General features: G+C 51.0%; 2 protein-coding genes across 4 annotated transcripts in view; one reads left to right on the forward strand and one right to left on the reverse strand.

The window, feature by feature from the left end:
- The window catches only part of POLE (DNA polymerase epsilon, catalytic subunit), a 54,876-nt gene extending 48,911 nt beyond the window's left edge, over positions 1 to 5,965 (forward strand). The window contains exons 44-49 of the mRNA XM_063083109.1: positions 756 to 887; positions 1,034 to 1,227; positions 4,032 to 4,232; positions 4,627 to 4,752; positions 5,400 to 5,489; positions 5,580 to 5,965. Coding sequence (XP_062939179.1) covers positions 756 to 887; positions 1,034 to 1,227; positions 4,032 to 4,232; positions 4,627 to 4,752; positions 5,400 to 5,489; positions 5,580 to 5,693 — 857 coding nt within the window. The 3' untranslated portion in view covers positions 5,694 to 5,965. The remainder of the gene's footprint in view (positions 1 to 755; positions 888 to 1,033; positions 1,228 to 4,031; positions 4,233 to 4,626; positions 4,753 to 5,399; positions 5,490 to 5,579) is intronic.
- A 2,939-nt stretch (positions 5,966 to 8,904) lies between these two features.
- Positions 8,905 to 11,848, reverse strand: P2RX2 (purinergic receptor P2X 2). 3 transcript variants are annotated; one of them, XM_063086935.1, is made up of 12 exons: positions 11,673 to 11,848; positions 11,340 to 11,475; positions 11,165 to 11,236; positions 11,005 to 11,080; positions 10,831 to 10,927; positions 10,577 to 10,657; positions 10,338 to 10,476; positions 9,865 to 9,995; positions 9,597 to 9,687; positions 9,383 to 9,448; positions 9,226 to 9,303; positions 8,905 to 8,946 (listed from the first exon to the last, which is right to left on the reverse strand). In XM_063086935.1, the coding sequence occupies exons 1-12, from the start codon at positions 11,846 to 11,848 to the stop codon at positions 8,905 to 8,907; spliced, it is 1,185 nt and encodes a 394-aa protein (XP_062943005.1). The 3 variants fall into 3 exon arrangements, with proteins under 3 accessions (XP_062943005.1, XP_062943004.1, XP_062943003.1); XM_063086934.1 differs by having other exon boundaries at positions 8,905 to 9,010; positions 9,224 to 9,303; XM_063086933.1 differs by having other exon boundaries at positions 8,905 to 9,303.
- Positions 11,849 to 26,889: the final 15,041 nt, after the last annotated feature.

Below are 26,889 nucleotides of genomic sequence, written 5' to 3' on the forward strand. Positions count from 1 at the left end.
AAAGCCCCTGGTGAGCAGCTGCCACTGGTGTGTCACTGAGGGATTTTCCCAGTTCTGCTCCCAAGATCTGTTTCAGTAACATAGTCACACAAATTCCCTGGGGACATTTGTGTTGTGCACACACAGTAACTAAGATGAACCCCTGAGACATCCTTAATCAACTGTCCACAAGCTGGTCTAAGTCCTCTTTTGAAATGTTCCAGTGTGCAGGCCCAGAGTTTTTCGAGAAGTTTGCTGATAACAGGAGTCCAGCCTTGCTTTTGTTAGGAGCCACTTTCTCACTCACTGTCCACTGTGATGGTTAACACATGTTGTCTTATGTGTGCATTGCTCTCTCAGGATGAACCCAGTGTCAACAAGTGTTCCCTCTTACTCCCGTTTCTCTGACTGACTTGGCTCATCTAAAGGCAGCAAATAGGGCTGGCCCGTGGCTCACTTGGGAGAGTGTGGTGCTGATAACACCAAGGCCACGGGTTCAGATCCTTATATATAGGGATGGCTAGTTTGCTCACCTGGGAGAGCGTGGTGCTGACAACACTAAGTCAAGGGTTAAGATCCCCTTACCGGTCATCTTTTTAAATAAAAAAAAAATAAAAAAAAAATAAAGGCAGCAAAGAAAATCAACTCTAATAATGACATTTCAGCCTAGTCTGTCTGGCAGTTTGACCAGCCACAGGATCTCCTCAGATTCTGGGGGCATTTCCCAGTGTTACTGACCCTCAGGACCTGTGGCTCATGCCTGCCTCTCTCTGCAGCGTACATTGTGGCTGTGTACCATAGCATGAAGGACGAGCTGAGGCGCAGTGCCCCTGGGAGCACCCCCATGAAGAGGAGGGGGTCCAGCCAGTTCTCCCAGGAGGCCGAGGGGGCAGCCGGAGCCCTTCCTGGTGAGCAGTCCCTGTCTCACAAGGCCACTGCTGTGTGCCAGTGACCTGACCCCTTTGTGTACCTCCCGGTCCAGGCAGACAGGTGGGAGGTCCCCAGTATCAGGGCTGGCCCCAAGTTCTCTCCTCAGCATCATGTTTCTTCCCAGGAATGATCACCTTCTCTCAAGATTACGTGGCAAATGAACTCACTCAAAGCTTCTTCACCATAACTCAGAAGATTCAAAAGAAAGTCACAGGCTCTCGGAACTCAACTGAGCTCTCAGCGATGTTTCCGCTCCTCCCTGGTTCTCACTTGTTGCTCAGTAACCCTGCTCTGGAGTTCATCAAATACGTATGCAAGGTGAGGACGCTGATTGTGTGCAAGGTGAGGATGCCAACATACGTGTGCAGGTGAGGATGTGAAACGTGTGTGAGGTGAGGCTGTGACACGTGTGCAGGTGAGGCTGACACACGTGCGAGGTGAGGATGACGATGTGTGTGTGAGGTAAGGGGCCAGGCATAAATTGATCATTCATTCCACCAACATTTACTGCAACCCTGTCACATGCAGCCGCTGCAGAGGCATTTGGGCTTAGTTGAGGAAAGGCCCTGCCATCATGGACACTGTGCCCCGATGGGGCAGACAGTAAACGAGCAAAGGGACAGGTCAGTTTAGAGGTGCGTGTGCTGTGAGGATGGAGGCCTCTGAGGGGCACTGGGGCCAAGCCTCACAGGGACCACGTGCAGATCAGAGGGAAGCACATGTGGGCAGAGGGGGCGGCACAGGTGTAAAGGCCCTGGGGTGTGGTGGTGAAAGTCACAGGCCGAGCAAGTGGTGAAAGAGGCTGGGAGGGAGGAAGGTGCTCGAGGGTCACGTGAGGCCAGTGGGCTGGATGAAGAACCAGAAGTGGACTCCAGAGACCAGATGAGATGAGAGGAGAGATTGGTTGAACGCTGGTGCCCTAATGGGAAAGGCAGGCTGAGTCCAAGAAGAGGATATTATTACCAGATAACGACCGTGCGGTGTCATCCCTCACAGAGCACTTACTGTCCATTACGTTACTTGGCCTTCCCAGCAAACTGCATCTCACACACGAGTCGGGTAATGCTCAAGATCGAGTGACTGCCTCAGTTTTGACTGTGGTAAAGAAATGTTTTTAGTTTACCACTTTAATTTCTCTGTATCCTTTAAAATGCTTTAGATTTATTTTTATTAGGTATAATTTACATACAGTAAAATTCACCCATTTCAGTGTGCATTGTGAGTTTGGACGAGGCGTGCAGCCCTGTGTCCACCAGCACAGTCAAGACAGAACGTTCCCTCAACCCCCCAACATTCCCCCTCCTGCAACTCCCAGCAGCCACCGATCTGTCTGCTGTCCCTGTGTTATTTTTTAAAAGTTTCACGTGTTAAAATTTACTCTTTGTAGAGTGCAGCTGTATGATTTTTCATAAGTATGTAGAGTTGTGCCACCATTGTTAAGACAGAAAACAGTCACCACCCAAAAATAATCCCCCATGCTGCCTTTAGGGGTCAGTCCCTCCTCTCCCAATATCACCAGTGGAATCATGTATTATGTAACCTTTTGGGTCTACCTTCGTAGCAAATCACACTTGAGCTTCATCCACACTGTTGTTGCAAATCAGAACATTCCCCTTCCTGTGGCCAAGTAGCGTCCGTTGTATAGAAGAGCCACAGTTTGCTGTTCACCCACTGGTTGAAGGACATTTGGGTTGTTTTCACTTTTTGGTGATTAATAGCAAAGTGGCTGTAAACATGCTCATGCAGGTTTTTGCGTGAACATAAATTTATTTTCTCTTGGGTAAAAAACCCAGGAGGGGAATTGTTGGTCATATCGGTAAGAGTATGTGTACCTTTATAAGACACTGACCCACTGTTTTCTGAAGTGGCTGCACTGTTTTACTCTCTCGTTAGCAGTGTATGACTAGAGGTCTAGTTGCTGCGCATCCTCACCGGGATTTCATTATTGTTCATCTTTAAAATTTCCAATATTCAGGTCGTGGTGTGGTAGTGCATCATTATGATGATGATTTTCATCTCCCTGATGATTAATGGTGTTGAGCATCTATTGATGGGCCTGTTTGCCATCCATGCATCCTCTTTGGTGAAATGTTTAAATCTTTTGCCCATTGTTAAAAATTGGGTTTTTTTTTTTTCTATTGTTGAGAGTTCTTTATATATTTTTGCATTTTGAGATATTCTGGATGCAAGTCCTTTATCAGACATGTGATTTCTGAATATTTCCTAACAAACTTCGGCTTGCCTTTTCAAAATTCTCTTAACAGTCTTTTTCAATAAGCAAAAAATTTTAAGTTGTATCTAACTTACCATTTTTTTAATGGGTTGTGCGTTTGGTGTTGTTATCTAAGGAGGCTTTCCTTTAACCAAAGATTTTCTCTTATGTTTCCCTCTGCAAGTTCTATAGTTTTAGGTTTCACATTTAGTCTCTGATGTATTTTGAGTTGATTTTTGTACAATGTGCACGTTGTTGATTGAGGTTCATATTTCTGCATAAGGATATCCAATTATTCCAGAATTATTTGTTTGAAATATTATTCTAGGGCTGGCCAGTTAGCTCACTTGGGAGAGTGCAGTGCTGATAACACCAAGGTTGAGCGTTCAGATCCCAGTACTGGCCAGCTACCAAAAAAAAAAAAAAAAGATTCTTTTTCCATTGAGTCATCTTTGTACCTTTTTCAAAACTTAATTGGCCATATCTGTGTGGGTCTCTTTCTGTATTCTCTTTTTATATATTTATATTGGTGGGTACAATTTGCTAATATTTTGTGGAGGGTTTTTGTATCTGCTCACGATGGTCTGTAGTTTTCTTGTACTGTTCTGTATCTGGTGTTGATATCAGGGTGGTACTGGCCTCATGGGATGAGTTGGGGTGCTCTCCCTCTTAGGTTTTCTTCCTTAAATATTTGGTAGATTCACCAGTGAGGCCTCTGCACTATAACGGAGAACTGTTGGTGTAGAGAAGGCAGCTCTCTCCTCTGATGTGTCTAAAGGGGTGACGGAGGAAGGGAGGAGACAACACTGAGAAACCATAGCTTGAAAGAATCAGCTTAGAGGTTTCCAGTCCAGACAGCAGCAGGGAGGCCCTGCGAGCTGCTTCCTGACAGGGGCTGTGGTCTCTGCAGGTGCTGTCCCTGGACACGAACATCACAAACCAGGTGAATAAGCTGAACCGAGACCTGCTTCGCCTGGTGGACGTGGGTGAGTTCTCTGAGGAAGCCCAGTTCAGAGACCCCTGCCGCTCCTACGTGCTCCCCGAGGTCATCTGCCACAGTTGTAATTTCTGCCGAGACCTGGACCTCTGCAAAGACTCCTCCTTTTCCCAGGTGGGACTCAGCTGCAACAACCCTTTGCTGGTGGAGCCAGAACATGCAGACATCCCAGACCATCAGAGGGTCCTGCAGCTTTGTGGGTCACACTGCTTCCCCCTGCTGGTTCTTATTGGGTTAGAAACAGGTGCCCCTCTTAAGCCACTGTACTGCCACCTGCCTGAAAGTTGTCCCAGTAAAGGCACAGTGCAGGTGGGGCCAGGGCTGAGCCTGTGCAGTTGCATGAAGTAATTTGAGCCCTGCAGCACGGAGTGCAACTCTCTCCAGCCCCTTCCTCTCCCACACGGGGTCTTCTTGTGGAGATGCTGCCAATGGCACGGTTGCCTGGGTGGGCTGTGGCTGAGGGGCCATGGCCGGGGTGACCTTTCACTCCTCTCCTTGCTCTGCCTAGGATGGGGCTGTCCTACCACAGTGGCTCTGCTCCAACTGTCAGGTCGCCTACGACTTGTCTGCCATTGAGATGGCCCTGGTGGAAGCCCTGCAGAAGAAGCTGATGGCCTTTACCCTGCAGGACCTGGTGAGCAGCAGGCCCCACCCCGTGCGGCCTATACTCCCAGGAAGCCAGGGGCATGAAGGTCCTGAGTGTCCTCTAAGGTGACCGCCTCAGCGGGTCAGTCCAGGCCCATGGGCCGTTGACTCATTCTGTCAACATCTGTTGGGCACCTACCCTGGGCCCAGAGCTGGATTCCTAGAGTTTCACTGTAGTGGAGGGAAATAGAACGAGTCCTGCAGTGTGACAGTGGTGGCGAGCATGAGGAGAACAGGATAGAGAGGGTTTACTGCAATGCCCAGCAAGGCACAGGAAGGACTTGCCGAAGGGGTATCTGTTCAGAGATCTGAGGGATGTGCCCATGCGGCCTTTGGGGGGTGGTGTCCAGGCCTGTCGTGATTGATAGAGTGAGCACAGGGCGTGGAGGAAGCCCCTGGCAGTTTGGGGTTGGGATGCCCATAGCAAAGGAGGGGGTGTTGGGAAGGAGCTGGCAGGGTTAGGATAAAATCTTGAATTTTATTTACAACTGAGGCCTGACTGCAAACAGCAGGGAACCGAAGTTTGCTAGTGGTTCCATGATCAGTTCCTCCTTAGAAAGGCTGCAAGCAGGTGGTGGGCAAGGGTCCAGCAGGGATGGGTGGGCCAATGCCTGACAGGCTGCTCCCTCATTTCAGGTCTGCCTCAAGTGTCGTGGTGTGAAGGAGACCAACATGCCCGTGTACTGCGGCTGCACAGGGGACTTCGCGCTCACCATCCAGACACAGGTGGGTGGGCCCAGCCTCAGCTCAGCCTTGCCTCCTTTTCCTCCTCTCTGGGTGGGACTGGGGTCTCACTGTGGCTGTCTGTTCTTATAGGTCTTCATGGACCAGATTGGAATCTTCCGGAACATTGCCCAGCACTATGGCATGACGTACCTCATGGAGGCCCTGGAGTGGTTGCTGCAGAAGAATCCTCGGTGGGGCCGTTAGAAGCCCATGGATGGGCTCATGGGACACCAGGCATCCTCAGATCCAGAGAGGTCCACGTCCTCAGCTCCGAGTGACTGGGCCACTGACCACCTGACTTTCCAAACTTGTGACCACAGTGCAGGGAACAGGGGCAAGCCAAGGAAAACCATTTTCGGGGCACTCAAAAGTGGCATGAACTTGCAGGAGCAGATGTCTCCATCTTCGCCAGAGCCGCCACTGAGGCAGATTGTGCTCTGAGAGGCGGCTGGAGGGTCCTGAGGGATCTTTTCTCTCTGAATAAACACGTTCCTTGGCTCTGTTGCTATCCATGCCTGCTGGGAGCACTAGGAGAGTCCTCTCAGAGGTGCCTCGGGGGCTGTGACTCCCTGAGATTGGGCTGAGGTGGGACCTGGGGCCAAGTGGGCTCCTGCATGCTTCCCCACAGCCTCACGGGAGCAGGATATGGGCTGGTTTCCAGGGAATCCAGACCCTGAACCCATGGGGACCTGGACTTTGCTCCTGTCAGTGGAAATAGGGTCTGGAGGGGAGTGTCCATGACACTGAGGGTCTCAGCAGTGAGACCCCTCTGGAGTCTAGGCCGAGGAAGAGGGCCTCAGACCAGAGCTTGGCCCCGAGGCGGGCCTGCAGAACCCACCCTTTTCTGTTACGACCACAACAGGGATCTCTGGTCTTGAGGTGTCATTTATCATGGGCTTCAATGTCACATGATAAGACCTGGATTTTAGGAAAATATTTCTTCACATGCAAGATTTTAGGTTCTTCAGCTCTGGGGATAGGGGCTGGGGTGGGGGAAGAGGAGGGAAAAGCAGTGGCAGTTGTGTCTTCAGAGGGATCAACTCACTCCCAGGAGTCCTGACTTCCTGGTGGCCAGGGAAGGCCATGGCTGCCTTGTGGTCAGTGCAGCAGGCGAGGCCTCCCAAGGTGGGGCCTGGCCGGCAGGTGGAACTCTGCTGTCCCGGGTCTCGGGACAGCTTTGCCTAGCAACTCAGGACCCCTCATCAGTCTCAAGGAAACAAATGTGTCTCACTTTCTTGTGTATCCCTCAACCTCCACTTCCCGCAGAGGACCAACCAGAAGCAGGAAGAATACTCCAAGTTAGCAAGGCGGCAAACAAGTATTAAGTGTGACTCACAAAGGCGGCTGGGGGGACCCACATGCCCCACAGGCTTGCGTCACTGTTGGCCCAGAAGCTGGCCTTAAATTCATCCTTGCTGTCTGTTATGTCTGAGTTACACAGTATTTATTTTTTTACTTTTAAAGTTTCTTTCAATCATTGCTGTGCATATCTGTGCAGGAAGCTGGGTCTCAAAGGCCAGATTCCAATGGGCATGTGTGTGACCCCTGGAGGCCACTCAGGCCCTGGCCACCTGCTAGGGAAACCTGACTCCCTGTATCCAGGCAGGCTGCGAGGCCTCTCAAGTGGAGATCTAATCAAATTAGGGCAGCTGGGGGAGGAGAGAACCAGCTAGCCAGGCTTCCAGGAAGGAAAGCTGAAGAGGGCCTGGGGGATAAGGAGAGCAGCTGTCCCCAGCCTAGCACCCACAGCAGGGTGTGGTGCCAGCCTGGCCTGGGTTCACTCTGAGGTCCACTGAGGGCTGGGGCATTTGGGGTGGGGAGGAATTGGAAGTTGGAAACCTGAGCCCCTGGCCCTGTTTCCAGAGCTGCGGGCCAAGGGGCCCAACTGGAAAAGCCAGTTTCTCCAAAACTAGAGCTGGATATCTTGCAGACCAAACCCTGGGGATGGCACAGGCATCCAGGTGATCCTGGAGGCTGATGACTGAGTGTGGAAGGGGCTTGGCATGTGTGGGCGGGGGGGGGGGGGGGGGGACTTTTCTCACTGCCTGTCTCACCCCAAGCTACCTGCAAACATGATGGTGCCAGGACCAGGAACTTGTGCCAAAGACGGCGCAGGTCTGAATTCTACCCCCTTGGTTTCCTTGTCTGTGAGATGGGATGTCATCTGCAGCTGTCACTGAGGTCTGCACAAGGCCCTCTGTACAGCCTTGCTTGGACCAGCTCACTTGCCATGGGGCCAAGCCCTGGTCTCCTCCAGCAGCGTCTGGCCTGGCAGGCGCCAGTCTGACTGTAGAAGCATCTGGGGAGGCAGTAACCAGATTACTCGGTCCCTGATGCAGTTAGTGCTGGCTCCCTGGGATCCACATCCGTCCTCCTTTGCCCCTCAGTCCCCGTGTTAAGCAGAGGTTTGGGGAGTGGACAGGCCCTTTGCTCTGAGCCCATGGACGTGGCTTTCGCTTTCCCATGCACAGCTCTCATGCCTTCCTCTGCTTCACTCCCCCTTCTCGGAGTCATGCCATCCTTTCCCACATTTTGAGATGAGGCAGACATGGGTTCGAGACACAGGTCTGGGGTCAGGGGTGACCCTGCAGGATGCTGGCAAGTGCACTGATGAGGTGGACTGAGCAGCCAGCACTGGGATGAGCCCGGAGTCCTGTGCACTCAGCCTGTGTCCCCACTGCCCTGGTTCCTTAACGTGGCAGATGTGGCCGAGACCTGGCTGGATGTGGGGGCAGGCAGGCGTGTGTCCTGCACACTCTGCACCCAGGCTGGAGAGGGGAAATGACCCAGACTAAGGACACCATGCAGCCCACTGAGACTAGAAGCGTCTGGGGAAGGGGACCAGCCATCTCATACTAATTTCATGGGTTCATGGTACTTTTCCTGATGATTTTCCCCAGGAATGAGGCCAAAAGTTTCTGATCACAGGTTTATTGGACTCTGAGCATGTTGTGACTTCTTGAGGAAAGGTCCAGGCAGAGTTCAAGTGACAAAGCTTGTGTGGAAGGGGCAAAGAGCAGCTTCCTTGTGGCCCCAAGAGCAGGGGCAGAGTCCCTCAGCACTCAGGTGGCAGTGTGAGAGGGTGGTGGGTGGGCAGGAAAGGGCTGAGGAGCCTGTGGGGTGATCAGCTGGTGGGAGGGGGTGGCAGGAACGTGCCTCTCCCTACAGACTTTGGTGAGGCTGTGGGTAAGGTGGAGGGTGGGCCTCAGCAGCAGAAGCGTAGCCCCTTATCCTCTTGCACGGGGGTCCTTGATTCCCAGTCTCATGGAAACACTTGGTTGTTGAGGTGGCTGGGCAGGGGCCCAGGTCCACTGTGCCAGGTCCCCAGTGGGGCTGCCGGGGCAGTGGGGACTCTGTCTCTGTGACCCTGCTGAGCCTAGGTCTGCAGTGCAGTGTGATGGGAAGGACAGGAAGCTCAAAGCTGGGCCAGACCTTTGGGGTCCGTGGGTGTGGAATCCTGCTGGGGAGACTTGGAGGTGGGAAGCTTTTGTCCTACACTCTGATCGGGAGCGTCCACCATCCTCTCGGATGGGGCAGAGAGGGGACAAGGTTGTGGGGGCAGGACGGCTGGGACTAGCTCTGCCCCTTGTCCCAAGGTCAGCTCTCCTGGACCGAGGGTTGATGGAGGGCTGGATGGCCGGTCCTCAGGGCAGTGACCCGGTGGGGGAGGGGCCTGGCCCAAAACAAGGGCAAGGGTCACAGGCCAGCTACCTGAGGGGTGCCTTGGTGTACACACCTTGTCAAATTTCTTATGGCTGTAGACCTTGTTTTTGTTCATGAACGTTAGCAAGATCCAGTCGCACAGGAAGGAGCCCTGGGGCCAGCAGAGACCAGAGTATAAAGGCCTGGCAACCCCCCCAACGCCCATCCAGACCCCCAAGTGGGTTCCTTACCACCCCGATGGAGGTCAGAGCTGTGGCCAGATTAATGATGGTGGGAATCAGGCTGAACTTCCCTGCCTGGGGAGAACAGGCTTGACTTTAGACAGGGGCTGCTGGGGTGAGGGTGTTCAAGGGAAAGGAGTGCATGAGGGAGACAAGCAGAGCCAGCCCAGCTCTACGTGGAGCCCCCAACTCCAGGCAGCACGACCCCAGTGGGCTGCGGTACCTGTCCGTGCACGATGACATCAATGCGGATCCCGTAGGCTTTGATGAGTGTGCGGGTCGTGGTGCTGTTTAAGTTGTAATACTTGGCAAACCTGGAACGGAATGACCCAGACACCTGTATCCAGGCTGCCTGACTCAGTGGTGGCTGCGGCAGGTGCCCTCCGCCTTCCAGCTCCAGGGCTGCTCCTGGGGCAGCTCTTGCCTTCGGACCTGCCCTCTTGGCTCTGGAGAGCAGGAGCAGCCAGGGTGGGCATCCCAGGGCAGGCTACCTGAAGTTGTAGCCCGAGGAGGCGGGGACGTGCTTAGGGTCAAGCCTCCGGAAGGAATACTTGGGGTTGCACTCTGCTGAAGAGAGGTCCAGGTCACAGTCCCAGTTGATGATGACCCCAATGACGCCGCCCTGCCGAGAAGGGAGTCAAGGATGGGATGAGGAGTGCACAGGGGAGGGAACCCTCCAGAGCTGGGACACACAGCCCCGTGGCTGTGCATAGATACACGTCACAGTGCCCACGGGGCAGTTTAGGGCCGACAGCAAGGGGGACCCGGGAGGCATGAACAGGCTCTCGTGGCCCACCAGTGACCAGGTGTCAATAATTCGGCAGATGCCATGAACACACAGAAGAGTCGGGCAGGTCACGTTTCTTTCGTCTGCCTGAGGAGGGACTTCTTAGCTGTGACAGACCCTTCCCACGCAGCTGGAAGGCAGCACCCAGCCCGCTGCCCAGCCCACCCTTGCCCTCACCTTGTGCGCGAGCTCCGTGAAGTTCTCCCGAGCCTGCTCCACGATGAAGCCCAGCTTGAAGATGGGGCAGTAGAGGTCAGAGACCTCGTCGAACGTGCAGTGCTTCAGGTACTGGTCCTTGCGGTTTGCGATGTTGCCCCTGCAGATGTGGCAGAAAGGAGACGCCGTGAGCCCACACAATGCATTCCCAGTAGGCAGCCCGCCCACACCAGTCCCGTTGCCACGCCTGCGGCTCTTACTTGGAGAAGTGGAATTTGGGGTAGTGGATGCTGTTCTTGATGAGGATGGTGAAATTTGGGGCCATCTTACCCAGAAATTGGCTGAAGAGGCACAGACAGGGATTGCTTAGTCCCCCTCTGAAAGCCCCCCACCCAGTAGGGGCTCTGCCCTTTCCCCCGATGTCGCCCCCTTCCCCCGGCGATCTGGTCTAAGGAGCCGCGGAGTGGCAGGGCTGGGAGCCGAGGCCCGGAGGGTGGTGTCGCTGGCGCCACACCTGACAGCAGCGCCGTCTTCCACCGGGCACCAGCCGGAGATCTCGCAGGTCTTGAAGGACCCGTCGTAATAGGGCACGCAGCGCCCGGTCCGTGGCCCTGCGGAAACAGGCCGCAAGGGGGCGGTGAGGGCGCAGCTCTGTCCCTCGCCCCGCCCCCCACCCGGCCACACTGACCGTTCCCCAGCATGTCCAGCTCCCCAGCCGCACAGTCATCGTCCGAGTGGCAGGTGGCTTTGTGGACTCTCGCGCTCTAGGGTGGGGACGGCCTGGTCAGGGGTCCCCGCAGCTGATGCCAGGCGCCCCACCCCCCTAGCCCCACCTTCCACGGCCTCACCTCGGGGCAGGTTCCCTGAGTCTGGAAGGGGGTGACCTCGATCCTGGTGATGACGCTGAACACGCTGCCCCCCTGAGCTCAGAGAGAGGGGGCGGTTGGCCGGCGGCAGCGCCCCCCACCGTCCCTGTCCCGGCCGGGGGCGCGGCGGCGGCACAGGGCCGGGGTCGAGCCGCACCTCGGGGGGCTTCACATACTCCTCCACGTCCCACACTTTGTGCTCGGACGTGGTGATGCCTTTGACTTTGGTGATGACGGAGCTCTCGGGGCCCGTCTCGCTGTCCTGGTAGCTTTTCTGCACGATGAACACGTACCTGCGGGGCAGCGGCGGCGCCGGCTCCGGAGGCGACCCCGGGAGGAGGCTCGCCCGGCCGGGAGCCGGGACGCGGACACCCGCCCCTGCCGGCCGGCTGCGCCACCGGTCTGGGCCCCCCCGCGCCCCCAGCCCCCGAGGGGGTCGCCCCCAGCTCCGCGTGCCCGGTCCGCTCTCCCGCCCGCGCCGCCCGCGCACCACACGAAGTAGAGCAGGATCAGCAACTGCACGGCGCGGTACAGGACCCCCAGGCGCCGGTTCCTCACCACGACCACCTTGGGCGTCTCGTAGTCCCAGAAGGCGGACCAGCAGCCCCGGGCCAGGCGCCGCGCCGCGGCCGCCCCTGCGGGGGCTTTGGGCTGGGCGGTGGCCATGGCGCGGGCGGCCCCCACGGCGCGCCCACCCGCTGGGATGCGCCCCGCACCCGGCTCGGCGAGGGTCGGCCCCGCGGCTGACCCGGGGCGGGGGGAGCCACACCCCGGGGGCGTGGCCTCGAGCGCCCGCCCCGCCCCGGCTAGTCCCCCACCCCACTCCACCCCTCAGCCAGGCCCCGACGACAAGCGACCGGGCAGGTGTCGCCAGGTGGAGCTCGTAGCCGAGGTCGCCGCAACCCCGCAGCTCGGTGAGAGGGCGCAGGTGGGGGGCGCGGAGGGGATGGGGGAGGACCCGGACATCCCCACCCACTGAAAGTTGCAGAATCGGAATTCCAAGATCGGGAGCCAGGACCAGAAAGCCCCGCAGGGCGCCGCCCGCCCACCCGGAGCGCCATCGCCCGCCCGGCGCTCGGGTCCGGAGCCGCCCTCTCGCTTCCACCTACAGACGCGCGCGGGGCTGTCGGTTCCTGCCCCTTCCCCACCCCGGCTCGGCCTCGGTCTCTCCAGGGTTGCTGCAGTGACTCTCTGCTCTGCTTCTATCCGCCTGTGGTCCTTTTTTTTCTTTGCAAACCAAAGTTGTTTTTCTGTAACTTTTTATATTCCCTCCCCACCCGCATTATCTTGAAGCAAATCTGAGACATCACAGTATTTCACAAAATGGTGATGATTTACACTTTGTTCTTTTACTGAGGTGAAATCCACATGTCATGTAATTAACCATTTTAAGGTGGCATTTACAACATTCACAATATGGTGCATCCACCGCCTCTGTCTAGTTCCAAAACATGCCAGTACCACACGGTTTTGTAGTTGGTTTTGAAATAGGGAATTGTAAGTTCTCCACTTTTGTTTCTGTTCAATATTGTTTTGGCTGCTTGGTGCCCCTTGCAATCCCATATGAATCTGAGGATCAGCTTTACCATTTCCGCAGAAAAGGCCGTTAGAATTTTGATAGGGATTGCGTTGAATCTCTAGTTCGTTTTGGGTAATATTGCCATATGAATAAAATAAAGAATAAAAACCACACAATCATATCAACAGATGCAGAAAAAAATTTTGACAAAATTCAACATCCGTTCTTGATAGAAACACTCAACAAAATAGGAATAGAAAGAAACTTTCTCAACTTGATAAAGGTTATTTGCAAAAAACCCACAGTTAACATCATTAAAAAAATTATGGTGGTAAGAACATTTAACATGAGATCTACCTTTTAAACAAGTTTTGAATGTACAGTACAGTATTGTTAACTGTAGGCATGATGTTGTACAGGAGATCTCTAGAACTTATTCTTAACTATAACTATAACTGAAACTTTATACCCATTGAATAGCAGCTCCCTGATTACCCCTCTCCCCAGTGTCTGCTTCTGTGATTTGACATCATTCTTAATGGTGGAGAGAATGGATGCTTTCTCCCTATAACCAGGAATAAGACAAGCATGTCCTGTCTCACCACGTCTATTCATCAGTGAATAGAAGATTCTAACTAGAGGAAGAAGGCAAGAAATGGGAAAGGAAGAAAGAAAACCACTTGCAGACGGTTTAATATTGTATATGGAAAATCCCAAGGAATCCACTAAAAACTATTAGAACTGGTAAACAAGCTCCACAAAGTTTCAGGATACAAAATCAATTTACAAAAATTAGTTATATTTCTAATACTTGCAATGAATAGTCTGAAAATGAAATTAAGAAACAATTTCATCAGTGGCCTTCACTTGTGGAAAAAGAAAAAGAAAAAGAAACAATTTCATTTACAAAAGCAGCAAAAAGAGTAAAATATTTAGAAATAAATTTAGCCAAAGTAGTCCACAATTTATACTCTGAAACCTATGAAACATTATATTGAAATTAAAGAAGATCTAAATCAATGAAAAGATATCCATGTTTATGGACCCGAAGGTTTAATATTATTAAACTATCAGTACTTCCCAAATGTATCTGCAGCTTTAGTGCAATCGTTATCAAAATTCCAGGTGGCTTCTTGGCAGGAATTAAGAAGCTGACCCTAAAATTCACATGGAAGTGCAAGGGACCCAGAATAGCAAAAACAATCTTGAATAAGAAGAACGAAGGTGGAGGACATACTCTTCCCAAATTCAAAACTTGCTACAAAGTGCCAGCACTCAACATAAGTCACCACAGGACCAGTAATTTCACATACTGGCATAAGAATGGAAGTGTAGATCTATACATTAAATTGGAGCCCAGAAATAAAATGAAAATAAGTAAAATAGAATAAAATTAATTGATTTTTGACAATTGTGCCAAAATAATTCAATGGGGAAAAAGTAGTCTTTCAATAAAATGGGCTGGCTGATGAGTTCAGTTGGTTAGAGCTCAGCCTTATGACAGCAATTAAATGGCGCTGGCACAACTGGACAACCACATGCAAAGGAATGAAGTTGAACCCCTACCTCACATCACAGACAAAAATGAACTAAAAATGCATCCAAGACCTAAATGTGAGAGCTTAAACTGTAAAAATCTTAGGAAAAAACATAGGAGTAAATATTTGTGATCTTAAATTTGGCAGTGGATTCTTACAAATGACAAGAGCATAAGCAATAAAAGAAACAGTAGATAAACTGTACTTCACCAAAATGAAAAACTTTTTCACTTCAAAGAACACCATCCAGAAAGTGAAAAGAGAGAATGGGAGAAAATATTTGCAAATCATATATATGATAAGGAACTTATACCTAGAATATATGTTTAAAAAACTCTTACAGCTTAATAATAAAATGACAACCAATTTAAAAATTGGGCAAAGAATCCAAATAGAGATTTTTCCAAGAAAGATATACAAATGGCCAAAAAGCACATGAACATAAAAAAAGAAAAGTTTAGCGTTATCAGTCAGTAGGGAAATGCAAATTGAAGCCACTTTGCACCCACTAGGATAGTTGTAATCAAATAGGCGATAACAAGTTTTGACAAGGATGTGGAGAAATTGGATCCTTCTACACTGTTCGTGAGCATGTAAATGGTGCAGCCACTTTGGAAAACCATCTGGCAGTCCTTTAAAAGGTTAAACCTACAGTTATCATAGGACCCAACAATTCCACTTGTAGGAGGAATACCCAAGAGAAATGGAAACATGTTCACACAGAAACTTGCACATGAATGTTCATAGCAGCAATGGTCATAGCCAAAATTGGAAACAGCCCAAATGTCTGTCAACTGATGAATGGAGAAATAATGTGTGGTCTATCCATACAACGGAATATTATTCTGCAATGAGAAGGAATGAAGTACTGACACATGCTATACCATGGACGAAACTTGAGAGCATTAAGTATGAGAAAGAAGCCAGTCCCCAAAGACCACATATTGTAAGAGTCCGTGTATATGAAGCGTCCAGAACAGGCAAATCCATAGAGACAGGACGTGGATTACCGGTTGCCAGGGCCTGGGAATGGGGCCTGGGGAGTGATGGCTAAAGAGTCCTGGTGCTGCGGTGGGAAGGGCCATCCGGCAGAAGGACCTCTGGGAGCTCGGACCCTGGGCTTTTCCTCAGGGGCGGGCTGCCTTATGTCACCGAGAGTCCCTTAGTGGGTGCCTCGGCCCGTTCCTAAGACCCCCGTGACCCTTCATGGCCCTCGTCACGATCCCTGTAGGCTCCCAGGGGGCTCGGAGCCACCTGGCCTGCAAATCCTCTTGGGGAAGCAGCTCCCGCTCGCCGGTCGCCTGTGGTGCTGGGAGAGCCTTGTCCCCAGCCCGCCGGAGCTGCTGCCGGCGGGAGGCTCCTCCCCGAGCGGGGGTCACAGGCACGGGCCACCCAGGGCTTTCCGCTGGCCCTGGGCTGGTCACTGTGTCAGACCACGAGCAGCCGGCGAGTGGGACAAAGTCAGCAGGACTGGCGGTGGGACGCGGTCAGGACACCAGAAAACCTGGGACCCGGGGCACGATCCATTCATGAACGAAAATAGCACACTCATCCCCCAAAGCTAAATAGTTGTCGTGAAAACCAAGGAGAAGAAACGGCACGGGGCGGGACGCAGAGGGGGTGTGGGAGCAGCGCTGAGGAGAGGTGCAGAAGGCTGAGCCACTGCGCGTCCAGAAAGGGAAACTGAGGCCGCGGGCCGCGACGCGCGCCGAAGAAAACGTTTCCCCTGTGGACGAAGACCTGAGTCCACAGATTGATCCGACTTTTGCCACCCAGGCAGGACGACTTCAAACAATGCACACACCTAGAAAGGCTGGGTGAAATACCAAAGCTCAGGGGGCGCTGCGCGGTGGCCTCCCCACTGTGGCCGGGGTTTTCTCTTCTCAGCAGATGGAGTGTTTTCCCTTATCCTTTCCTGGAAGAAAAGGCATGCTGTGTAGTCGCGAGTTTGTCCAAGGGTTTAGTGATCTGTTGTTTGAGACTTGTTGCTGAGGTTTCTGCCCTGTGTTGTGAGGAATATATGGGATGACAAGAGGTTTGAGCTTCCTTTGGAAGCGTCCCCCTGACTAGACATGAGGACGTGTGGCCTCACGTGTAGCGAGGAGCCCGTGTCTGGTCGGTTTCAGGAGACTACAATGCTCACAATGAATTTCAGATAAGGTATCTCAAAGCCTCCTGGGAGGCAAATTAAGAAATCAAGTGAAAACTCCTAATGCAAACTCTGCAGGCTGAAAGAAAATCCATATTGGGGCCCCAGACACAGAATCTGTAATGACAACCACAGTGTAAATTAACATCCGTATTTTGCATAAATACATTTAAATAGGTTAAAGAGATTAGCCTTCAGAGGACTGAGTCTCATAACGGTTTTTTACTTTGAAAAGGCACTTTCTCAGTGAAAAAATTAAGTTATTCAGTTGAATTCTAAAACCTTCACCTAAAAGGAAATCTCTGGCAAGAGTAAAATTTTAAAAATTATCTATAAAAAAACCCGTGAAACAACCAAGTTATAAACAAAAGTTTAAAGTTTAAGTAGATTGCTTTTTTTTAAAATTGAGATAAAATTCACACACCATACAACTTACCCATTTAGGGTGTACAATTCAATGGCTTTATGTATATTGAAACCATCTTTTTAAAAAATTTGCTGGCAGCTGGCCAGTACAGGGATCTGAACCCTTGACCTTGGTGTTATCAGCACAGTGCTCTAACCAAGTGGGCTAACTGGTCAGCCCTTGATTGACTATTGTAACCTTTTTTTTTTGGCTTTCAGTATATTGTTGTGAATCCATCACTACAGTCAGTTTCGAAACATTCTGATTACCCCTAAAAGAAACTGTACACTCCTTAGCCTTTACCTTCCAAGTCCCCGACCCCCAGCTCTAGGCAACCACTAATCTTTTTTTTTTTTTAATTATTATTTTTTTGTATGGTAAGAACACTGACCCTGAGCTATGTACCCCGTTAGACTTTTAAGTGCAGGTTTATTATTAAGTTTTTGATTTTTTTTTTTATTGTGGTAAGAACACTGACCCTGAGCTACGTACCCCATTAGACTTCTAAGTGCAGGGTTTATTATTAAGATTCTTTATTTTTTTTATTGTGGTAAGAACACTGACCCTGAGCTATGGACCCCATTAGACTTTTAAGTGCAGGGTTTATTATTAAGATTCTTTATTTTTTTATTGTGGTAAGAACACTGACCCTAAGCTATGGACCCCATTAGACTTTTAAGTGCACCCTGCATTACAGTCGACTATAGGGGGAGACTCTGTGCAGCCCGTGCAGCCGACCCCCAGAGCTTACCATCCTGCCTGGCTAGAACTTTATACTCATTGTTGGGAGCGCCTAATTTCCTCGTCCCCCCAGGCCCGGGCTACACTTTGCTTCTGTGCATTTGGCTATTTTAGATACCTCTTCTAAGTGGACTCATGCAGGATCTGTCCTGTTGTGACTGGCTTATTTCACTCAGCACAATGTCCTCAAGGATCATTCATGTCATAGCCTGTGTCAGAATTTCCTTCTTTTTAAAGGCTGAGTAATATTCCATTGTATGTACAGACCACATTTTCTTTATCCATTCATCTGTCTAAGGACATTTAGGTTTTTTTCTCACTAATCTAGTTTCTTTTTTTTCCCCTTTTTTTGGCAGCTGGCCAGTACAGGGATCTGAACCAGTGATCTTGGTGTTATAATGCTGCACTCTAACCCATGAACTAACTGGCCAGCACTAGTTTCTTTTTCTATGGATTTACCTGTTCTAGACGTATTGCATAAATAAACAGATTTATTTTTGTTTTAAAATTATATAACTTTTCTCTCTAGAAAATTTTATAATGGCTTTTTTTTTTTTTTTTTTTTTTTTTTTTTTTGCAGCTGGCTGGTATGGGGAGCCGAACCCATGACCTTGGTGTTACCAGCCCCACACTCTCCCAAGTTAGCTAACCAGCCAACCCCAGTAAATAACAGTTTTTTTTGAGATATAATTCACATATGATATAATTCACCCACTTCAAGTGTACAATTCATTGTTTTTAGGGATTCACAGGGCTGTGCAAACATCACCATGGTCTAATTTCAGAATATTTCCGTCACGCCAGGAGGAAACCCCATACCCATCGCCCTCCCACCCCTCCCTCCCCACCTCATGTGGCTTCTCACCCTACACGCTCTCATTGGGTGACAGTGTCCACTCACACCCACGGTTTCGAGTGGCTGCTCTCCAGCATACAGCCCAGCTCAGATAACTCCATTTATCTCCTCCACACTGACCCGGGGCTGTCTCTGGGACTTGCTTCTGACAAATAGGATGCAGCAGACTCAATGCTTCGTGGCCTTGGGACCTGCAGCTCCTCCTGGCACTCTTGGAGCATGTGTTCTGGGGAAGGTGGCCACAGGAGAGCAGGTGCCCCTCTCCCCAGCTGCCACATTGTGAGGAAGCCCAAGCCAGCCGCAGGAGGCTGGCAGAGATGCCCATCGCTTCCAGCTGCTCCAGCCACCCCCAGGTACCAGGCATGTGAGGGAAGAACTGTCTTGGGCTCTCAACCCGGTCGAGTCTTCTGATCATTTAGGCAGCCCAGCCACTCTGATTGCCCATGCCTGGGCCCCTGCAGGGAGAACTGCCCAGCTGAGCCCAGTCAATCCATGGACCTTAGCAGTAAGAACACATCCTTTCAGGCCTCTGGGCTTTGGAGCGCTCAGCTGTGCAGTGAGCCAAAATGAACACATTAAACACCTTTTCCTATCTACACCTGTCACCAGAACCCTGGGGCCTCCCTTCCCACCTGTGTTCCCACCAGCCCTGCCTGGACTACAGCCTCCTCGGCTCCAGCCTCACCCTGTCCCAGAAGAAGGCCACAGCGTGCCTGTCATTTGAGCCTGGAGCCCTTCAATGACCCAGTTGTTAGAAAAGGACATGATGCCTAGCCTGGCTCCTCCCACCCCCTCCCCACCTACTGCCTTCCCTGTGCCTGGAGGTCTTCTCTCTCATGCATGACCTTCTGGGCCTGACTTCTCTGCAGCAGGAGTCACTGTCCCTGCAAAGCCTCCTCCGACTGCCTTGCGGAGCTGGCCCCCTCCTGGCAGCCCCGCCTGAAGTTGTCTACCACACTCTGCACATTTATCTGTAGTCATGGCCATTTCCCAAACAGACCAAGATCACCTCGCTGCCAGGAGCAGGACAGGCTCTTCCTCCTTAGAGCCTGCACGGTGCCTGGCACATAGTCCGTAATGAATAAACAACGAACAAACAGTAGGTAGATGCTTATTGAATTGGCAAACAGACCTATGCAGAAATAAATGAAGACTGCCCACGTGAGAACAAACCCAGGCTGCTGACTCAGAGCAAATGGCAGACTCTGGGCAGGTAGGGGCTGCAGGAGGCTTGGACTGAGGAGGAGGGCTCCCAGCCATGGCCCTGGGGAAGGTGGGGGCAGCGGACAAGAAGGGGCATCCCTTGTGATTGGTTGGGGGTTATTTGGCTTTCTCTGGTTGGTCCTGAGTTGGAAGTGGGGACGGAAGCAGCAGTCACTGAGTGGGTCCTGAATCTTGGGGCTGATGGGCCAGTCACTGCAGAGGCCTGTGTGGCTTCCAGCTTCTCATGTGGGCCACGGTCATGATATTATGTGTGGTCTGGCCATCGTGCACATGGAATGATGAAAGGCTGAGGGCGGGAACAGGGAAGGACGAAGAGGCTGGACTGGGGGGATTTTGCCAGGCTCTGCCTGGGACCTGCTCCTGTGTGCTTCTCTCTTTGGGGCTGGTGTCTTGTCTGGAAACTGCAGGCTGGCTGGCCTCACTTCTACACAGAAAAGCAGGTAGAACCTAAGACAAAGAGGTAGGACCACTGAATACTCAAGCAATGATCAACTACCAGGAGAAGTTTTTCAGCAAGAGAAATCCAATCTCCTGAGCTCTCCTGCATGCGCTGTGTTTCTGTATGTGAATGTCCAAGAGGACGCTTGCACGGACCCTGATTGGGGTCCCGCAGAGCAAGTTTTGCCCCTTGTCAGGGGTGCACCTTTGGGTGGTGATCCCACCATCTCCTGTTGGTCCCAGTCATCTGTGCTGCTGTAAAGGTTAAAAGATAGGCCAGGGAGGTGGGGGAGACATGGCATTAATCTGAGGGGCTTATGCTAAAAAAATGGTACCTATGATTTAGGGAATCATTTATTGGGATTTATAATGTCTTCGCAAGATTTGGCATCAAGCTTTTATTTAGCAGATTGCTGTACTGTGGAATCAAACCCGACATTGATGTTTGGAAGGAAAAACTGGAGAGGTGTCTGATCTGAGAGATTTATAAATGAGTGTCCAGGAAAAGAGACTCTTGTATAGATGAACATTTCAAAATAATGGGGCTGTGGTTGGACTGTTCTCCAAGTTGAGAAACAACTGTGCCTCCAGGGCACTTGAGGTCGGCCTGGGACCTTTGTTTTTATTGTGGTAAAATATGCTTAACATAAAATTGACCACTTTAACCATTTTTAAGAGCACAGCTCAGTGTATCCGGTACACATTGTGTTAACACACGTGCTGAGCAACCGTCCCCACCATCCATCTCCAGAGCTTTCTTCTTCTAAAACTGAAGCTCTGTCCCCATTTAACAACTCTCCATTCGTCCTCCCCCAGCCCCTGACAATCTCCATTCTACTTTCTGAGTCTGAGGACTCCAGGGACCTCCTATAAGTGGAATCATACAGTATTTGTCCTTTTGTGGCTGGTTTATTTCGCTGAGCATAATGGCCTCAGGGTTCATCTATGTTGTAACATGTGTCAGAATTTCTCTCCTTTTTAAGGCAGAACAATATCCCAGTGTATGTATAGACCGTATTTTGTTTATCCGTCTACCTATCGGTGGACACTGGGTTGCTTCTACCTTCTGGCTATTGTGAATAATGATGCTATGAATAGTGGGTACCCGTGGCCTTTTAGAAACTGGAATTTCTCAGCGTGGGCAGCAGTGTGTTCCTGTGTTGTGTGGGGCTGTTTGATCTGTCAGGCACATAGTTCCCAATTTGGAAACAGAGCCAATGAAAGTTTCAAAGGCCTATGAAAATGTTTGAGACCAGAAAAAAACATGCTTTTCTTGGGATCAAAGGATGAAAAGAATACTGCAATTTTAAAATGTAAAAATGTTCAAGTTGTTATTCAATTTAGCTTGTATGTAGTTAATACAATAAAAATTATATTGATTAGGTTTGATATGATATGGAAATAGGGTTTCCTATGTTTGTACAAAGACTATGGATTTGCCCATTCATTTTGGAAAATGTTTATACGACTGGATTGTCTTGGTGTCACATCTCTAGGATCAGTGACAAGGGTCATCCAAGACCCTTGACTTACTGTGAGGGAAATAAGAATGGGTTCCTGTGCGCCTTGACCGTCCCTCAAGTTCTTGACCGTCCCTCAAGTTCTTGACCTCGTGAAGCTCACAAAGCAGCAGGGAAAACAGAAAGGAGAGAGAGCCCGTAGATGGGAAGCCACCCAGCCTGTAGGCGAAATGTGGGCTGTGGGAATCGTGAAGCCCAGCTGGCTTCAGAACAAGTGGGAGCAAAAGTTAGGGAAGCTGTGGTCACTGACCAAGGCCTGACCATTCGGGGATCTAGATGCAGAGGTTGAGCTCTGGACATCTCTGCCTCTCCTCTGTGCCCTCCAGGAATCAGCCGTTCTGTGCTTGTGCCTCCATTCTGGAAGTTAAAAAAACAAATTCAGGGCTGGCTGGTTTAGCTCAGTAGGTTACAGTGCAGCCTTGTAATGCCAAGGTCAAAGGTTCGGTTCCCCATACAGCCGCCTGGAAAAAAACAGAGAACTCAACCATGCTTTGCAACACAGAGGATCCCAGCAAAGAGCAAAGGTAGCGGAACAGCATGATTTCACTGAAATCATCTGAAGACCAAGGTTCAGACAGGACGTTGAATCAGGAGCCCTTGTTTGACAGGGTAGGACACCAAGTGCCAGGAAGTCTCCATAATTCCTTCATGGTCGCCAGGACCCAGTGCTGGCTGCAATTCTGAGGACCAGGGGCCTGGAAGGCACCACATCCTGCCTGTAGTGGGCTCCAAGCTAGCAGGCTGGGGGCGAAGTCGCCTCAGACCTTGTGGAGGGGCTGAAATCTACACTGGAAAGGCAGTGGCGTTTGTGAGAGTCTAGAATCTGGGAGGGGGAGTAAGAATAAAAGGGTGTTTACCTCAGGGGCAGAGCAGAAAGTGGGCATGTGGGGCTCGTGTCACTGAGTACTGTCAAGGGATGGAGCTTGGGGGCCCCTTCGGGGGTCATGCCCAATCCTGCAGCCTGGACATGACCTGTATGGAGCCACATGGCCAGGGCTGGCTGATATGGCCTGCTGGGCACCAGCTTGGCTGCACCCAACACTTGAAGGATGCCATCCAGGTCACAGGCCGCTCTTGACCCAAGCCACTACCTGGAGGTGATGGAAAGTCTGGAGCCAGGTAGAGGGGGTGGCTTCACAACATTTTGAGTACACTAAATGCCACTGAACTGTTTACTTTAAAATAGTTAATTTTATGTTCTGTGAGTCTCAACTCAACTTAGAGTACTGGGAGCTAAAACTGAGGACAAATTGCCAGCTCCGTGAACAGTCATGAACCAAACAACCCCAAAGCCTGTACCCTCAGCCTTCCATTGTGGATCTAGAACTAGGGCTGCACACGAACAAGCCTGTGGGGCTGCTGCTGTAGCTGGGATTCCCAAACTGCTGCAGGGGTTAGGTCCCCCATTATGCCAGGGCAGGTAGGGCAGGGACAAGGAAGGCCAGCCACGATCCCAATGGAGCTGGAGCCCTGGAGAGCGAGGCGGGGACAGGGGAGACTCCACTCTGGGTAGGCACCACCCAAGGTCTGTGGCAGTGCTGGCCCACCCCACCAAGGAGGAGGAGGCAAAAAGAGCAGAGACCCCGAGTGTTTTAGCCACCAGCCCTCAGCGGGAGGGATTGAGGCAGAGGCAGGAACGTGTGGAGGGAGGGCTGCCCCCCCCCCACTCAGAACGTGTTCCTCTGCTCAGGGCGTAGGAAAAGACCAGGAGGAAGTTGTGCTGTTTCTTGGGGATGGTGATGTACTATTATTGATAAATAGGGGAAAAAGCAAGTTGAGGTTTTTAGTTATTATTTTTTAACTGCTTTATTGAGGTATGATTGATACACAAAAGAACCGCACCTTTGCTATGTACAATTCGATGAGTTTGGACAGGTGTGCACACCTGTGATACCAGCCCCACAATCACAGAGATAAATTACATCCACCACCTGCAAGTGTCCTTGTGCCCCCTTCTTTGTGATAAGCACACTTAACATGGGCTCTGCCCTCTCAACCAATGCTAAGTGCACAACACCATCTTGTAAACCACTAACACATGGCAGATTTGCTTGTCTGTCTTTAAAAGAGAATCTAAAGAGGGCAGGATCAGTGCCATGATGAGGTATGAAAGACCACGGAGGTGAAGGTCCTGTGCGGTTAACTGCACAGACTGAGCCAGCTCTGAGGCAGGCAACACCCACAGCCGGTGTGGGCGAAACAGCTGGTACTGGATCAAGCCTCTTGCAGACAACACAATCGACTCTGCGCAAAATTTAAAACATGGTGACCTGAAGGCACTGGACCAAAGCAGGTGGGAACTGGAGGGAGTCGCTGTGGACGAAGGAACAGCACTGAGTGAGTTCTTACGGCGTTTTGGCTGAGGACAGGGCAGCTGCAAGCAGCATGGAAACTCGTGGGTGGTTGCGTTGATGGCGGCAAGGCGGGGACAGGGTGCGGGGACCAAGCTACTGGCAGGTACCACAGCAGCTGGGAAGCAGGGGGAATGGGAAAAGCCCTGGGGGGAGGGAGCCCCAATTCTGCACATGAACTCAGCCCACGCGTCTGGCTGATGGTTGAACTTGGCAGCTGTGCTGAGACTGAAACTCCTGAGCAGAGGCTTTGGCTGCTGCTGCTGCGCGGGAGACAGACTTTGGGGTTTGAGTCCAGTCATGTTAAAACAATCAGATAATATTGTTAGATACATAACAGAATGCAGACTACCAACAGCATATCATCCAAAATGTTGAGAGAGAGAGAGAGAGCGAGAGAGCGCATTTTGCTCCTCCAGACCTCGCGGGCCTCGTGGAGTTTTCCTCTTGGTTTTACCTGTAATCCATGTGGAGTCTGCCTTTTACGTGGTGGAGAGGTGGTCAGTTTAATTTTTCTCTATAGCAAACTGCTTTTCCTAAATCATTTATAGAAAAAAAATCTATCCTTTCCCCATTGACTTGTGGTGCCACCTTGATGTTTCACACAGATTCAGGCCTATATGTGAAACACTGCTCTTCTCTTTTATACAAACAGCAGCTTTCTATGCCATGTTCTGAATCTTGATTTTTTCACCTGATATATCATGGAGGTTGTTCTGCACCAGCACGTAGAGAGCTTCCTCATTCTTTTAGTGCTTTTGTAGAGTTCCAGTTTGTGCACCTGCCATCAACTACATGATGATGGGTTCACGTGGTCGCCATTTCCACCTATGCGCACAGCACAGCGACAAATAATCTCACGCAAGACACTTTGGGGTGTGAGAGGGTATCTGAAGGAGAGATTTTAACATTTTTCTTTATATAGACTTGTGCATTGTTTATTCATCCTAGTTTATAGTTTTCTTGTTATAGTAAATGGTATTTTATTTTCTGTTTTCTGGTTATTTGTGGCTGGTCTGGAGAAATAGTTTTGAATTCTAAGTTGGTCCTGACCTGGCCATTTTCTGAACTCTCTTATTACTTCTGACAATTTGTAGGGTCTCTTGGATTTTTCCTTATAGCTTTGTAATCTGGGAGGAAAAAGAGATATTCTCCCAAAACCTCTTCCTCCAAGTTCTATTGGAAAAATCCCTGGGAAGGAGTCCTGCTGGTCCAACTCAGTGTTCTGTGACCTCTCCTGGGCCTGTCCCTGTGGCTAGAGGGGTTGCGCCACTCTGGGCGGGGCAGACTCCTTTGTCTGTGGAGATGCTGGGCAAAGACAACAGTCGTTTGTTCAGCGGACATCTACTGAGTGCCAGTGATGTGCCAGGCGTGCCTGGACAAGGACCCAGCCCTGGTCCTGCAGAGTGGGCTCCTGATGAGAGGCTGGGACACACACAGATGCATGGGCACCTGATCCCTGATAGCCAAGAGCCCACAAGCACTATAGATGGGATGACGTCGTAGGGTTTATCTGATGACAGTGTTTTTACATGGCTGGTCAGGGAAGGCCTCTCTGAGAGGGGACCCCAGGAGAGATGTGGGGAGAAGCAAGCCTGTGTGTGAGGACACAGTCTGGCTTGCAGGTGCCTGCTCAGTGCTGACACAGAAGCTCCTGTTTAAATTAGTAAAGGGCATGATCATTTGCTGGGAAAAACAAATGAAAAGTTGTTTAAAATCCATTTTCCATTTAGCTCTAAAAAGCAATGAGCTATCAAGCCACGGAAAGACATGGAGGGACCTTAAGTGCATGTTACTAAGTGAAAGAAAGAAGTCTGAGAAGGCTGCACACTGTATGATTCCAACTCTAGGACATTCTGGAAAAGGCTAAACTATGGAGACAGTAAAAGATCAGTGGTTGACAGGGTTGGGGAGAGGGAGGGAAAAATAGGCAGAGCATGGAGGATTTTTAAAGGAAGGGAAACTACTCTCTATGATTTCACAATTGTGGATGCATGTCATTATATATTTGTCTTAACTGATGGGATATACCACACAAGAGTGAACCCCAATGCAAACTGTGGACATTAGTGATGATGATGTGTCAGGATAGGTTCTCCAACTGCAACAAATGCACCAAGTAATATAAAATGTTAATCATAGGGGAGACTGAGGCAGGGGAGAGTAGCAGGTATATGAGAACTCACGTAATTTTTCTATAAACCTAAAACTGCTCTAAAAAATAAAGTCTAATTAATTTTAAAAAATCATTTTGCAAGAGGAAGGAGTGGGAAGGGGCAGGGAGGGAGCGCGATGCCTGCATGGGGGCTGAGAGGCCGGGCGCACCCCCACTGTAGGCCTGGGGCCCGATGGCTGGCTCGAGGTGGACGCTGCTGCTGCTGCTGATCTGGGTGCTGCCTGCGTCCTTAGCAAGGAACAGAGTGATCTCGTCCCACAAGGTGAGCGCCGGGCCACAGACCTGCCCCTTACACCTGCCCCTCCTGTCTGTGCCCACGCCTTCTCCTGGGGTCCCTGGACAGGAGGTGCACATGAGTGCATCCTCTCCACTAAAGCTCTGCAGTCCCAAGGACAGTAGACCCTTGCCCAGAAACCCAACAGTGAAACTTCAGTTTCACACAGGTTGGAGCTGCCTGGAACTTCAGGCCTGTGCCCAGCACGAGGCGGCAGGTGGGGGAGGTACCTGGTATGGAGGCAAGGGTGGGGGTGGTGGGGGTGGGGAGTTGGAGGGTGGGGGCGGATGACGACAGCGCGGGGGGGGGGGGTTGCTGCAGCCTGACAGGGAGCAATGGGGCCAGTGGATTGTAAACAGTAAACACAGCATGCAGTTTGAATGTCTGCACCTGTCTCTGCCCCCAAACCCACAGGATCCTGCTGCATGGCCCCACCTCACAGTGGGCCAATCCCAGCACGCATGTGGGTCACCAATGAGGGACAGGGTGTGGTCCACATGCTCTGCTGTGGGGGC

The sequence above is a fragment of the Cynocephalus volans genome, chromosome 2 (assembly GCF_027409185.1).
Source record: "Cynocephalus volans isolate mCynVol1 chromosome 2, mCynVol1.pri, whole genome shotgun sequence".
Lineage (NCBI taxonomy): Eukaryota > Metazoa > Chordata > Mammalia > Dermoptera > Cynocephalidae > Cynocephalus > Cynocephalus volans.

Excerpts from the sequence above, each read along its gene's own strand:
- P2RX2 (XM_063086933.1), bottom strand. The coding sequence starts at position 11,848 with ATGGCCACCGCCCAGCCCAAAGCCCCCGCAGGGGCGGCCGCGGCGCGG. Across the intron at positions 10,658-10,830 it reads GAAGACGGCGCTGCTGTCAG|CCAATTTCTGGGTAAGATGG; the intron begins GTGTGGCGCCAG and ends GTGCCTCTTCAG. Across the intron at positions 10,477-10,576 it reads CCCAAATTCCACTTCTCCAA|GGGCAACATCGCAAACCGCA; the intron begins GTAAGAGCCGCA and ends CCACATCTGCAG.